Source organism: Anomalospiza imberbis, chromosome 1 (genome assembly GCF_031753505.1).
Source record: "Anomalospiza imberbis isolate Cuckoo-Finch-1a 21T00152 chromosome 1, ASM3175350v1, whole genome shotgun sequence".
In the NCBI taxonomy this organism is placed as follows: Eukaryota; Metazoa; Chordata; class Aves; order Passeriformes; family Viduidae; genus Anomalospiza; species Anomalospiza imberbis.
The window spans coordinates 109,075,470-109,090,541 of NC_089681.1; the positions used below are offsets into that span (position 1 = coordinate 109,075,470).

Sequence of the window (15,072 nt, forward strand, 5' to 3'; positions counted from 1 at the left end):
CAAGTCTGAAACTTGGCAGTCACTGGAAACCCCTTTAATTTATCTTTTCTGACATTTCCTCCCTAAAATATGACTGGAAGAACTCGATTACCAAATGTATTAAAGGTCATTATCAGAAAGACATTAATGCCATCATGTTATATTGAAAGCCTTTTCTAATAAGGGCATGTGGTTAGGCACATGCATAGACCAGTTAATCTGCATTTCCCACAACTCCAGCTCAAGAACAGGAGCACTGCCACCATTAGAAAGTATCTAGGGATTTACATATTAAGTTACAGCTTTTCAAACTCTGATTCTTCATAACTGTTTTCCAATGGAAGAGCAAGTTCTTAGGGCAAGGAAGGGTTATGGCAATTTGCTTGCCTTTTATTTACTTGCCACAGGTTCCCTATCAGTAGGCTGCAAAACACAAGTTTGAAAGTGGTAGGGCAAATGGGTTAAAGTGGATAATGGCTTCTACTGTGTTTTTCTGTATTTCATTTTACTAAAATGAAACAAAAAATTGGTTAGAGAAAGCTTAAGTAAGCTCATTTTCAAGGACGGGCAATGAGGACATGAAGGAAATGGAAGATTCATTATACTGTCAACCACAGCGATCCCTGAATTACTGTTGCCCTTAATGGTGAATCCACAGTATTGTGTAAGCTCATCACTATCAATTTTCAACCTGCAAGGACCCAGGGTAAGCCATTGTGACATCTCTGTACCTATGGCTGTCTGCATGAATAACCCAGTGGTTCTACTCAATATCATCACAAACTGGCTCTCCACATATTTTCCTCCACTCTCCTTCCAGCAGTCCTCAGCACAGACCAGTTGCGAGATGTGTTGTTGTTTTCCAAAATTAAGTCTCCAGTGGTCACTGAAACAAAAAGATGCAGCCTGCTGGGGAGATATTCCATTCTCCCTTGCTTTCTGCATGCATCATATAATCTCCTATTCACATAGTCCTAATCTGATTAATTCAGACTACTGAATCAGAGGAGGCCTATTTCTCAGACTTTCCCAAATTTCCATTTTTTCTAACTGTAGTGTTTTTGGGATTGTTTGAAACTCTCCTGATAGGTGTATTGTTGTCCTAATATTAATGACGTTTCTGTTGAGCTCATGCAGTGTGCAGGCAGCATGATACAACTGTGATTTGAAAGGGCACTTGCTGAGGGAGGGAACCTGGGATGCTAGGAACACACTTGATAACAAAAAGCTGTAGTGTGATGCACCTGCTAATTTAAGGCACCAATGGAAGCCTTGGTAACATCATGCTGTGCATTCTTTGTATCTTGATTGTAGAAACATGGTTTGTAGTTAGAAAGAATATCTTGGAAAAATGAAAGTAAACTTTTCCTTCGCTTAACAACCAGTTATTAAGAAGCTTTCATCTATAGAGATCAATAGTGCTGATTCCAGCCCTCTATTTTTATGCCCAGTTTATTGCCAAACACTGTATCTCTTATCAGACAGTGTACCCTGCTGCAGGAGACGTGTTCAGAGGTTGGCAGTGCAAATGGCTCTGTAGTCAGAAGACATTTTCATCACTTCAGGAAGTACAGCAGAAAGGATGTGTAACATGCATAAAAGGAGTTGTAATAGAAAGATATATTGGACAGATACTCTCGCAGGCAGGTCACGGTGTTGGGCAGCCTGATTTGTTACTGACAGATCTAGCAGGAGGTCCCAGCTATGTAGGATATTTTGAGTGTAGTGAAAACTACCCTTTTACAAGTGTGAGGATAAAAAAAGAAGCTGGTACTGAGTGTAGTTATTGCTCTGTTATGCTCTTATTTAGCTGAGGGAAGATGACTGCTACACTGGAACTGATGCATTTAAAGATAAGCTGATAAAATCAAATGCACGCACAATAAGAAAGATTCCTTCTTTACTGCCCGAAAGATAAGCACAATTGTGATATTAACATAACATTTGTCATATATTAACTTATTTTTACAAATCCTTATCCAATGTATTTGCACAAGACCTTGGTCCTGCTGGGTAATGATAAAGGAGCAGAGCTCTGCATTGTTATTTTGGAATCGTGGCAATTTACAGCGGTCATCTTTTTTATAAATCCTCCCTGTGGGAGTCAAACAGAGATTTGGATCAAATTCAAGAAGCATGCTGCATCCAAGTACAAATATTCATAAATTCTTCATCATAGGAAATTAGGATATTTTTTTACTTTTCAGCAGACCTCTACTGCAAGGACCATTTCCAAAAGGAAGCTTGTTCCAGGAAGTTTGTTTTTTATTTTGCTTTCCCAAACACCAGCCACAGGCTTTTTCCCAAGCTCATGAAACTCACTCCTTATTCCTACTCCATATTCTTGATTTAATTTCCGGAGCAGTTAGCCATAAAAAGAGATTAGTCCAGATCTGTTTGAGGTGTCACCAAAGTATTTTTAATGTGTTTTAGTGTTCTGGGATTGTCAATAGAAACACCTACTTTAAACAATTTTACAGGAATCCCCGTCGCTTCTCTATCATACAGTGGCATTTTTGTGCCTTCTGTAATCAAATTAAGGTTGAATTATTATCAGACAAAATATACTTATTAAGTATATTTAGCATAATATACTTAATATTATGTATTAATATTTAGTATATTAAGCATATTTACTTAAGAAAATATGCATACCTTGAACAAGATTTTTTTACAGATAACTTCCCCAAAACTAAGCTAGTCCATACAAGCATCCATGGATTTCTCCTGGGTATCACAAAGCACTAGTGTTGCTTTCTTTCTCAGTTAAATATGTGTAGTGTTTCCTCAGTTATGTGCCCTCACAAGTGAAGTCATGGGAGGTTCTCTGTTGATTTATTCAAGTTAAATCCAGATATCATTTTTGGAAAAAGATCTGTGTGGAAAACAAACTCAGTGCTTCTGTGCCTGAACAGTGAGTAGGAAGGAGAGGTGAAAGATTACTCTTACTTGCAAGCCAAAAAGCTCATCTCTCTTCTGACTGACTATGGTGAGGTGCCAGAGGTTCATGCATGATCAATGCAAAGAAGGGATTTCCAAGCCTACTAGAGGTTAGTTTCTTCAGCTAAAAGATAGAGATGAAAAATCAGAATCAGTGGAGGAAAGCCATGTCAGGTTGACCTAGTATGATATTTCCCTTTAACTTTTTAGCAACAAAAATAAGTTTCAGAAGAGCTGTGTATTTTTTTATGGAAGCATGAAAATGTCATATTTCATTTTCATTTTGAAGCTTCATAAAGTAGTGCCTGTGCCAAGCAGAGGCTGCAGCTGGGGAAGCTGAACATTTGCAAAAGCAAGTTGTGCCTTCAGAGTTCTTTTTGCAGCCTTTACCAAGACCCTTTCTTACCTTTCAGCTACACTGTAAAACTGAAATCTGAACTTGCTGCATTTGTCTGTCGAATATTCAGGTGTAATGGGTGTTTTAGAGAAATAGGTTATTTGACACATGGACATTTTATAAATGGCTTTGTTCCCTCTGTAAGACCCTTGGGATTCTTGTTGCTCCTCTTAGGAATTCCTATAAAGCAGCATCATGAATTCAGCAGAAGACTTTCTGATCCATAACAAAGGAAGACGCATGCCAGAGCCTACCTTCAATGAGAAATATAAAGAGTATTTTAAAAGGGAGAAATTAATTTTAAGATGATTCATTAATACTTGCTTTTTCATTGACTACTGCCCACAATCTTCTCTAAGGTCTTTCAAAAATGACAACAAAAAATCTTTGCAGGATTCAAGCTTTATTTTTTTACCCTGCAGCTCATGTTTAGGCTTGCTATCAACTGTGAAATTGGGAGGGTTAATTTTTAATGCTTAGATGTTTTGAAGAGAAAAGTTACCAGACAAACAATACCTACTACTACAGCCACAGCAACGATTAAAATAGCTAAGAAATGTCCCTAACTGGAATTCTACTTTATAGTTTTAATAGGACTTGTAACTCTCTACAGACATTTTTGCTGTAAAGCTTTTATGTCCTGAATGCCACCTGAGCTGGAATAATTTAATTAAATATGAGAAGCTAGAGATAGTTAATTTGATTCATTTGTATTAGAACATAATTTTCCCCATAGAATAGCAATGCAGGTAATTTTTTACCTAATTATGCAATTTTAGTTTTATTACCTCTTATTTTATAAACTGTCATTTGCTTCTACATATATTTACCAGTACAATCCTAATTCCAATTTGATTAAGTACACTGTAAAGTGACCTTTATTGTGAGGCTGCTGTCTCTTTGCTGCAGCAGATTACTTCTGGTAAAGATATATAGTTGATGTAGGTGTGTTTATGCTCAGAAGAGCTCTGCAGCACATTGACTTCTCTTCTTTTCCAGGTAGCTATAGATTTCACTGCATCGAACGGCGACCCTAGGAACAGCTGCTCGCTGCACTACATCCACCCCTATCAGCCCAATGAGTACCTGAAAGCTTTGGTGGCTGTTGGGGAGATTTGCCAAGACTATGACAGGTAAATAACCACGTTTGATTACAGAGTTGTCTTTAGAAAGTGTTTTCACAGTGTGAAATTAATGACTGCCTGTGGCTGGCTGCAGAGGCTCCATGTTTAGGCACTTATGAAGAATGACAGAAAGATTAGTCTACCTTAACCTGCTTTTGAGGGTGACACTGGGTTTAGATTAGTTTCATGTAAAGAAAGTCACAATTCTTGGCTGTTTGCCTGATTTGTGTGTTCAGTTTTAGGTTTGTATTCGCATGTTAAAATTACATGTTAGAGTGGATTTTGCATGTGTTCAAGATTAACAACTTGGAGCCAGTTTTGCAGATGCTGACAGCATCCTTTCTGATACACTTGGGAGTCTGTACCCTATTCTACTGAAAAGTGTTCCTGAGACATTGACTTTGAAACTGAATTTGTAGTTGCCTAAACTGCTTATTGATGATGTCTATTTTTAGAAGTAAACCCATGGTCTTTTTCAGTGTTCTCCTGGTCTGTCGAACATTGCACTCTCTTCTAAAATAAATGTTGAAAGGTAGTGTGTGTACACAACATGACTTTAAATAAATAAACATATGCAAGTAATTGGACCAAATATGCTTTGATTACATTATGTACTTCTGTTGCTTTCAAATAGGCTGCCTGCTTCTATCAAATTAATTGCCCATTATTAATTTAATTACCAAGAGCATTTCCTTTAAATGTTCTTTCTTTAGTGGCGAGACACAGTATCTTACACAGCTGCTCTTTCTAATAGTTGCACATATGATAGATATCTACCCACCACTTTGCCATATGTAAATACCATATCTCAAGAAAACAATGGTATTTCTAGTCAAATTTGAGTTAAATTTTCTGTATAAATTGTGGAGTGACTTCAGACTATGGTTTGCATGTTACATGTTGCATATACCAACTAGCCTGCTCAGAGGCACTTCCATTTGCATGATAATGGAATGTCTTCTCAAAGAATGATAAAAATACTGTTCTGATATGAGTTCTGTAAGAATTTGATGGTCAGATTAAGTCAAAGAGTCTGAGAAAATTAATATTTTATTGTAAGTGAGCTGAGAATTCCCCAGTGATTATGCAGTAATTTAATAATTACTAGCAATAACTCAGAACATTAATGAACTTTAAAAAATAGGGAAAGGAGTAAAAAGGGCTGGTTTATGCATACGGAATTTTTGATTTTACCATTTAAGTTGTATTTTTTTTAGAAAATTAAGTAGTTAAGTGGCACAGTCCCTTCTAATATTAACTCCTAAACAGGGTTTTTTTCTCAATAAGTATATTTCAATCAGTACCAAAAAAATAGCCAGTAATTTTGTAAATGAAATCATCAGCATCATTCTGTTCTATTGTGCTGCAGAAAATGCCTATTGATGCTAATCAGCACAACTGAGGGTCTATGAGCTATGAACTAGGGCTGAACACAAGCCAGTTGTTTTCCCATGAAGATGTCACCTTTTGGGCATGAGTTTGACCTGTGCATGTTCTCAAGCTGTAACACTATAAATATATTCCCATGGACAAGTTGATTCAACATGGTCAGTGCCTTCTGATCAAAATGTTAAGTGAGGACCTTTTCCTTATACTTGCACATTTTGAATCCAGTAAATTGGAAAAGAGAATTTAAATTTTTTCAAAAGAAGGAAAGAAATTAGGAGGAGCAAGCCTTCACTCAACATGACCTATAGGTTCTGTATAGACCGTTTTTGTGTTGAGTTACAGCCTTTGTATATCTGAGCAAATGCAACCTACAAAGCAAATCTTCTGTATATACACTTAAAAAAAAATACAAATTCAGTGAAAATGTGAAACGTGGCACACATCCATAACTGCTCCAGTGAGTCCAGCTGTGCTTCAGATAATGGAGCGGGACATCTGTTTCCAGATTAAGACAAGCCAGAGGTATAAAGAAACAGACTTATTCAACCTAAGCAACCTAAGGGCTGTTTAGAGCCAGAGTGTCATCATTTGCTTGGGGGCATGTATTTATTGAGGTTAGAATATGAGATCACACAATAGTAGTGCTCTTATGTGAAGTTTTATAGTTTGTACCCATCAATTATCTCAAATAGGCAGAACGTGCTGATTTCAGTCCAAACCAAGAAAAATAGAGTGATTTTACCTCGGTCTCAGGATTAATTGCATCAAATTAAAGAATAGATGCATTTGCATCTATTTGCATCTAGATTATACTTGCATCAAATGAAATAATAGATTAGTAAGTAAAATCTGTTGTTTGCAATACTTTTTGCATTCCAATAGTAGAGCTGTAGAATTCTAAGTACTTTTGCTACTTATATAAGCAGGCTGTTTTTTTTAATTGTTAAAAAAAAAAAAAACTGTATGGTTATTAATTAAAATACTTCCTTCATTAGAAACATTCAAATTTATTTGTGTTTTGGGAGGAATTGGATTGGCAAGTAATAGAGAGACTACACTCAAAATGCAAAATTTTCTTTTATAAACTCTAGCTAGTTCAATCAATCAAGCCAAATCTTCTCATAATCTAGGTTTCTGTACACATCAGCCTAACATAATGCATCTGTAAGCAATTAATGCTGCAAATTAAGTGTTGCCTCACATCTCTAGGTACAGTGGAATAAACCCTGCTCATCCAAGAGCACTTTTATCCATATGGTTCAGAGATTCCTGAAACAGTTAAATGAGTAGCGCCGTTTTGCATAGTTAAGCGTGAAAGAATAAGATTCGTTCTTTTATCAGCAATATTCAGAGAATGAGAGAGACACTGATTATTATCCTGATTGTAGAATTGCTGCAGTCCTGTAGGAATAGGCCAATCTGATAATGATAAGGGAAATGGAAGAGCTATTCACCTGCACAAAATACTTAATACTTTATCTATATGGTAGCATTGTTTCAGGCTATAAAAATGTTTTTCATAAGACTGAAGATAGAGTATGCAGGTGATATAACCAGTGGCTAAGCAACAGCAGCACTGGATCATAAAGGAAGGAGAAATATTCATTAGTTTAAAGGAATTAGGTTCTAAAATGCAGTTAGAAATACTGGCAAGGGGAAAACACATTAAAAACTTGAAAATAAGCAGACAGCTTCACGAAGAAGAATTTGTTTTAAGATAAATGACTCATGAATATTTAAAAACAACCTCACACAGTAATAAGTGAGAAATATGTTTTCTGTTTAAATATTTTCAGACACTTTCTTTTACATTAAAAGTTACATAACTGGTACAATTTTACCTTGAAATTGTGCAAGTCCAGTCCACCTTTTTTAGCACAGAGAAAAAGGGGAAAATGATGAAAAATCACTGGGCACTAAAGTGCTTAATAATAAAATATCTGCTTTGTATCATTTCATGTTTATTTTTTTTACCTCAGTAATTTCTGTATTGAGTTGTCTGTATCAGAAGTCAAATAAAATGTTTTCTGGTGACCAGCAATACCAGCCTAGCCAGGATCCTGAAATATCAGTTGCTCATTACTGTAAATATGTATATTCCCTGTACATGTTTTGCAGAATGAGTTAGCAAGTTTACTTAAGGCAGATAGGGTAAATCAAACTCTCTGTGCTGACTTAGGTCTTCTAAGCTTCAACAACTCTGATTGAACAATAGTTTTGGCCACCCATTTGTTTTGGAGCCTGGTGGAGACCCCTTCAAGGGAATGCTGTTTTCAAAGGGTAGGTGGCAGGTGTGTCGTTGCTGGTTAAATACCCAGATATGAGGAAAGGCAAACTCATTCAACAATTGAAATAAAGGATCTGTGACTAAAATCTTATAAAAGCCATGAAGCTCTCTTAAGTTATATAATAATTTTGAATGTGTCTTGTTCTGCATGGCAGCTCCTCCCCAAAGCTTTTCAGTTTGTATCAAAAAACTGCACCCTGCTTGGCAGGAGCAACAACACCATTTTGGAAGCCAGAGAAGCTTAAGGCTAAACTGGGGAATCAGGGAACATTTGCTTTCCCCTTTTGTCTCAGCATAATGTCTGGCCATGTCCTGACTGCAAGTCAGGACCTGAACTACCTCTTTGTATATAAAACTAGAGTTCTACTCGTGTGTACATGAATATATAGATATGCATATAACATAGAGCTATTAAATATACTTATGTATGTACAATATTTAGTGTTAATACAGAGCCATTCAGTAAAAAAAAAAAAAAAAATAGATTTCTCTTTTGTGCTGTTTACATCTTCCCTTTGTGCAGAACACAGCCATAAGCCACAATAACAGCGCTCACAGTTTATTAAAATGGCTGGTGCTTTGATCTTAATGATTTGTTTTACCGGTGCTGGAATGCAAGCAAGTGGCCATGAGTGTAGCTCATCTTTCATTCTGCAGTGATTGCTGTATCTATCAAAGGAAAAATGGGCTGGAATGGGACTGCAAATCGCTTGTTTGCAAGGATAAATGTTTTCCTTGTACACAATGCTAAAGGCTGAAATACTTCCTAAATGATCTTACATTATTGCAGGTTTTAATGATGTTATTGTGGCTGAAGCCCATGGCAGGTCTTGCAAATCTGCTCCTCACTTTTAAATCTGATTTCTGCAGTTAGTAGTTTTTCTTTTGCTTGTGCTTATTAAGAATCTCATTAAATTACATTAAATATTTATCTTTGTATTAAAACTTCTGTTCTGAATCAGCAAGACACTAGAGCTTATTATCTAATCCCACTGAATTCAGTCTGACTCAAGCAAATCCTGAGGTATTATGCAAAGTATAGATGGCACTAAATGGAATTAAGAGTTTCACTGAATTTGAACTTTAATTGTTTGCCTCACACACAAATGTCTACTGCCTCTCATTTACCTGGCTGATTTTTGTGCCTTTTCTTTTCTACACCTAGTTTTATGTTTGTGCATACATTCAGATTCTTCATTGGATTAATAAAAAGCATTCACAAACAAGTAGGAGAATTTGGTTTTGTGTGGTCAAATCAATGCTCATTCATTGAAAAAGGCAAGATTAGATTTACTTTATCAATGCTTTTACTGCATTATCAAATGCAAAAGCATTTACTGCATTGGATATTTGTGGAACTTCCTATTCTTGATGGGCCATCCCCATTCTTATCTAGGCACTCAATGCATGATTCTATGTATTTGACCACACAGTTTTGAAAAATCCTGTCAAATTTATCTTCATTTCATTCAAAATTTGTTTCAAAATAGTCTTAGTTCTTAATTATTTTAAATCTCTCTGTTAATTCATTCACTCTTAAAGATACTGCAGATTTTTCTTCACTTTCAAGAACCTTTGAAACATGTGGAAGATAAACTCTCTTGCCTGACACTAATGTTTTCTTTTCATTTAGGCAAATAGTCTCCTTAACTCTAAATCCTCAAGTAGCTCCTTGAAAGTGACATTCACACTGAGATTGTATGTTAACAAATAAACTGCTTGTGTAAAACATGCTTGACTAGCAACCTCCCCAAAGGCCACTAATGAGCAAAGAGCACATTATTCCTGCAAAGGGCAGAAATTATTTATGTGTAGTCCTCTACAAAATACTTAAGAATGAAAATTTAGAAGCCAGACCACATTCCACAAAAGACACAAAACTCCTGAAGTCAGTCTGAGTTGCATCATTGCCTTCTGCAAGCAATGAATTGCAGCAGTTGCTGATTAAATGCAAAAATTTCTCTTTATAATTTCTTTTTTCATATTTTAGGCCTGAGCAAGTATGTTCACTATGACTGAAAACTGTATATAAGCCCTTCCTTCTCAGTAAACTGCACTTCAAATTTTAAAAGGAAAAAAAAGGAAAGGAGAAAATAAAAGGACTGGAGTTCCCAGCCCAGCATGTTGCTTTTGATGTAGATCTAAGAAGTGAAAAAAATATAAGCCTGAGGACCTTCAACTGTCCTAGAAATATTTTTCCTGAGGTACCAGCAGAGGGCAGTTGGGGAGGAGAAAGAGAACAAGGGATTTGTAACACAGTACCTGTTATGGAAATCATATATAAATCAATGCAGTTAGTCCCAAATACAAATATCAGTCCATACTTAAATACTGTGATTTCAATTAAAGCTTTAAATGGAGAGAGATGCCAGAGTTTGCACCTTTCTTTAGTCATCAGAAGCTTATGTCCAAGAATCACTTAACAGGTCACTTCATCCTGAAGCTCTGTCTGGGTTTGTGGATGAAGACTCAGAAAGCTACCTCGACTGGAAGGATCTGTCTGAAATAGCTTGAAGTAATTTTGCCAGACACAAAGAGAAAAACATAAACTTATTTAGTTGTGATAGTAGTACAATAGTAGTTCATTAAAACTGAGGCAAAAGAATGATGCCTAGAATTACTGGCACTATATCTGACATTAAATATTTCATGAACTTCCTACATAGAGCTGTAGATGTTAAAATTTTATCTAGTCATTCAGATCAATAAATAAAAATATGCTTAATTATTAAGCATCTCTCTTTATCACTTTAATTACAGAAACAACCTTTTTGGAGGCTGTTTAGCAAAAAAACTGATTAACATATCTAAACAAGTTTAAAAATCTTCAAGGAAAAGACATACATCTTTTTATTTAGTGCTTTAATAGGACCAAATTTGCATAGACATACAATAAAAGAATAATTGAGAAACAGTAACCTGTACAGAAAAACTTGTAGCTTATGTTTGTCAACAAGCTGAGGTGTGGGTAAACATGTTCTGAAGTGTTTGGATAACCCAGGTCTAGAACTGCGCTGGCAAAAAGGAACCACTAATAGTTTCCATTTTCAAACTGCAGTGAAAATCCTTGGATTTAACAGCTGAGGACCTAGACTGGCACCATTACATAATGAATACAAACATATATTCAGTATTTGACCTTGCAGAACCTGTCATTTGTAGACTGCTGCCACATAAGGGTTCCCACATCACCAAGGGGTTTCCACAATCACCACTTTTTAATCCCAAGAATCAGTACAGGAGAATTACTCTCATACACCAGCTGTGTTGGGAAGATGACTTCATAATGGCTTCTTTTGCAAATGTACATACATACACATGTGTGTGGGTGTGTGCATGTATTTAAACACACACACACGCACACACATTTATACACATCTATGTATATATATATATATATATATATATATATTTATACACATCTATGTATATATGTATATATATATATATATATATATATATATATATATATATATATATATATATATATATATATGTACCTTATCTGGGTAGATCCTATCAATTCATACAGCTCTGCCTTCTGCCTTTTCCATTGCCAAGTGTTCATCTTTGTGTCTTCTTTGTGCCTTTTCTCCCAGGAACTCAGTTCCTATGCCAGTGCAGCAATCACGAGCAGTCCCTTCCAAGTTTCTTTTGTTAAGAAACTGCTTAGCTGCAGCTTTCTCCAAATGCTTTTCTCTGCTGCATTCTGTCAGCTGGTAGAAACCTGAAAATCTGAACCTTCTACATGGCTTTTCTGTGCACTCTGTACTATTTCTCATCTCAGCTTGAAACCTTCTCTGAAGAGCATTGGCCAGTGCAGTACTTGACACTTTTCTGCAACTGTGCAAACTGCTGCTGTAGGGATTTCACTGTCAAAAGTCCTTTCTGAAGAAAACTACATGACACGTAAATCCCTGCAAAAATTGCATTCCGCCTACTGCTGTAGAAACCGCACATCAGTGTAAACAAGAAGTAAATACACATAAGTAAAGGAGCAATTCCCGTTGTCGTTTTCACTGATGCCATTTGATACTTATCTAGTGCACCTTTAGTCAATGCAATCATTTCCACAATTTCAGAAGCATTACTTTCCTCCTTGCATTGCTAAGGATATAACTAGTTTAGTCATCCACTCCATTATAATGGGGTATAGCTGAGAATTATTCACATTTGGAAACCCATCTGTGGGGTAAATGAACACCATGCCTGAGTTGACCTTGACAGCTTTATGTGTCCAATTGCTCTCAGTTAAAGCTAGACAATTCTTGTGAATTAGGTTGCATTTATTATCTTAGTATCATCTCCAAATTACTGTGAAATTGACCTTGGTCAGAGATCCCAAATTATCAGATGAACAGAAGATAGTAGCCCATTTCCTCCTGCATATTCAGTGATGCCTAGCTGAATGTGTGTAGTCACCAATACACTTGAATTATGGTATTGCTTTAACTTATTTTGTTAGTGTTCTTCATTTTGACTTAATTTCATTCCAATTTTGATAAAATTACATCATTTGATCACTTTAAGTCACTGTATCATCTCTATAAATGTTTTATCCTGCTCATCCTAGAAAATTCAGTTGTACCTTGAGAGCATTTGATGAGAATTCCTCTCCCAGCAGCTCTCTGTGTATATATATATATATGTATATGCCAATGCAGTCGTGTTATCCCCTCTTCCCAGCACACCCCTTATGGACAGATACTTTCTGATATAAAATTGTTGGAAGAGCAAGATCTTTTACCAACCCTTTTCAATGTAATTTGTAAAAAAGGACAGAATTATGTGCATATGTGGTGGCAAATCTTTTGTTCTTGTGGTTGCCTAGGGCAGTACACACTGTAAGTCACACCTGTGGTTCAGGAGGGCAGGGCCCCATCACTGTTCAGACAACCTGTACCTTACCTGATGGAATTCAGCCTCCTGCCTGCAGTGTCGCCTTCAAGACATGTTGGATTTTAAACATCTGAGATTACAGTTTGTGTGAGAGTTACCTTTTCATGATGGTACAGTTTTCTATTCATAATCCCACAGATAAGCCAAATCACTATATATAGAGTTAGTGTTTTGGAAGGTTTAGAGACATATGCCAATCCCTTAAAATACAAGACTGTCTGAAAACTGCCAAGTTTGAGAAGTTAAAGACAACTCGTTGTAGCCTCTTGCAGCATCTCCCTTCCTAGTTTATTCCCAGTTGTAGAGTCTCATTTCTTTTTCAAGATGCATTTTACTGAATTGGGTCGTTCATGTAGGCATAAATCAGGTCATTGCAATTTATTTGTTATCTTGCAGGGAAGCTTGACATTTTGTCTCACCTTCCTGAGTATGTCATTTTATTAGGCTATCCTTCTAGCAAGTGATAGATCTCTCTGCCATTTCCTTTTGCTTAACCTACTCCCCCCTAAAGCTCTAGTGACTTTTTCTGTGTGTATTCCCTAGCCTAGGAATTTCTGAGTTTACTCGATACTTTTACCCTGCAGAGCTTCTTTTGCAATTCTTTTAATGTTAACAAGGGGAAGTTTAAATCCATTGTACCTGGATTTGACTTTGTTAGTTATTTCATGAGTTGATGCCTTTTGGTGGTTAGCTTCAGGGAATCTGTATTCCCCTGCTTCATTAACTATTCCTCCCTCAGGTGAGACAGGCTTGCTTCATATTTTTGAAACACAATTTCATGACAGCAAGTATTTCTCAGTATTCAGCAGATTCCAGCTCCCCTAAGGTGCCTGAGACCTGTAATTAAAGATAATGAGTGAATTTTAATGTCAGGATTTTGCACCCAATGACGTAGCATCTCTGTGACAGCCCAGACGATGATGCACTGTTGCAGTGATTTGCCATTTATTTGCATGCTCCCAGACCTCTTTTGTGACCAAGATGTATGATAATCATCCTTGCTATTCCACTGGAAATCACTGTGCATTAGGGACTGAACAGCAAGCTGTGTTAGGCACAGGGCAAGCTTGGTGCAACACACAGTAACCTGGCCAAAACCAGGGATGTGGTTGTATCAAACCAGACATAACCACACAGTGAAAATGTGGTGACAGAGAAGCAATCCCTTAGGGAAAAATCCACGTCAGTGGGTGAAAACACTGCTGCTGCTGAACTCCTGTGGTCTTTCTGAATCTGACTGGGGCAGGCTGAGAGCTGGACCACAGCCTGGCTCTGCATCCTGGAGGAGCACAGGTGCAAGACTGCAAGCAGTGAAATGGATGGGCTCTGGTTCCTTCAACTGAAATGGTTTTATTTAGCCCTATTTGATCACAGAATCATGGAATGGCTTGGGTTGCAAGGATCTTCCCCATGCCAGATCATGTCCTTTATTTGCCCAGGTCTGCTTGCAAAATGGGAGCTGAAAATGTTTAAATATTTCAAATTATTTCTGTATTTTCTTTGAAACTGCTGTTAATCCCTGTAAGCTGTTATGATTCAGAATTTACTGGCATCAAGCCCTTGTCAGATAAATACTAAATAATATACTCAGAACATGATTCATTCATATGCTTTAGAAAAGAAACAATTCAGCTCGTAGTCTTTCAGTTCACTCCCTGAACATGAAAGATTACAATTTTAATTGAGTTTAGAGATAGCTCTATTTTGTTTGTGGTGTTTTCTGTTTTCTCTTCTATCTTTTCCTTTACCTTTTTGGAGCTGTTCTCCTCCTTCCTCTTTCTGTGCCCCTTTCCCCTCCTTCTTTCTCTCCTCACATTCACACCTTTTTCAATTACATGTGTAACACACCTCCCTTTTTAATTTTGTCAATTTGAAATTTCTTATTAACAGAGGAAAATTATCTGATTTCATAATGAAAAAAGTATGTCAAGCAGGGAGGATCCACAGTCTATTCTTTTAAGACTGGGATTGAAAATGAAAGTCATAATAATTGATTTTGCTGCCTCCAGTACTTTTAAAATATCTCCCTGGTAGTTCTGATCTGACCTAAGACCAAA

General features: G+C 36.6%; 1 protein-coding gene across 2 annotated transcripts in view; it reads left to right on the forward strand.

Moving 5' to 3' along the window:
• Window positions 1–15,072, forward strand: part of CPNE4 (copine 4) — a 225,974-nt gene that overhangs the window by 182,609 nt on the left and 28,293 nt on the right. For both annotated transcript variants that reach the window (XM_068205258.1, XM_068205268.1), the window contains one exon: window positions 4,316–4,449. In XM_068205258.1, the coding sequence (XP_068061359.1) occupies window positions 4,316–4,449 (134 nt within the window). The remainder of the gene's footprint in view (window positions 1–4,315; window positions 4,450–15,072) is intronic.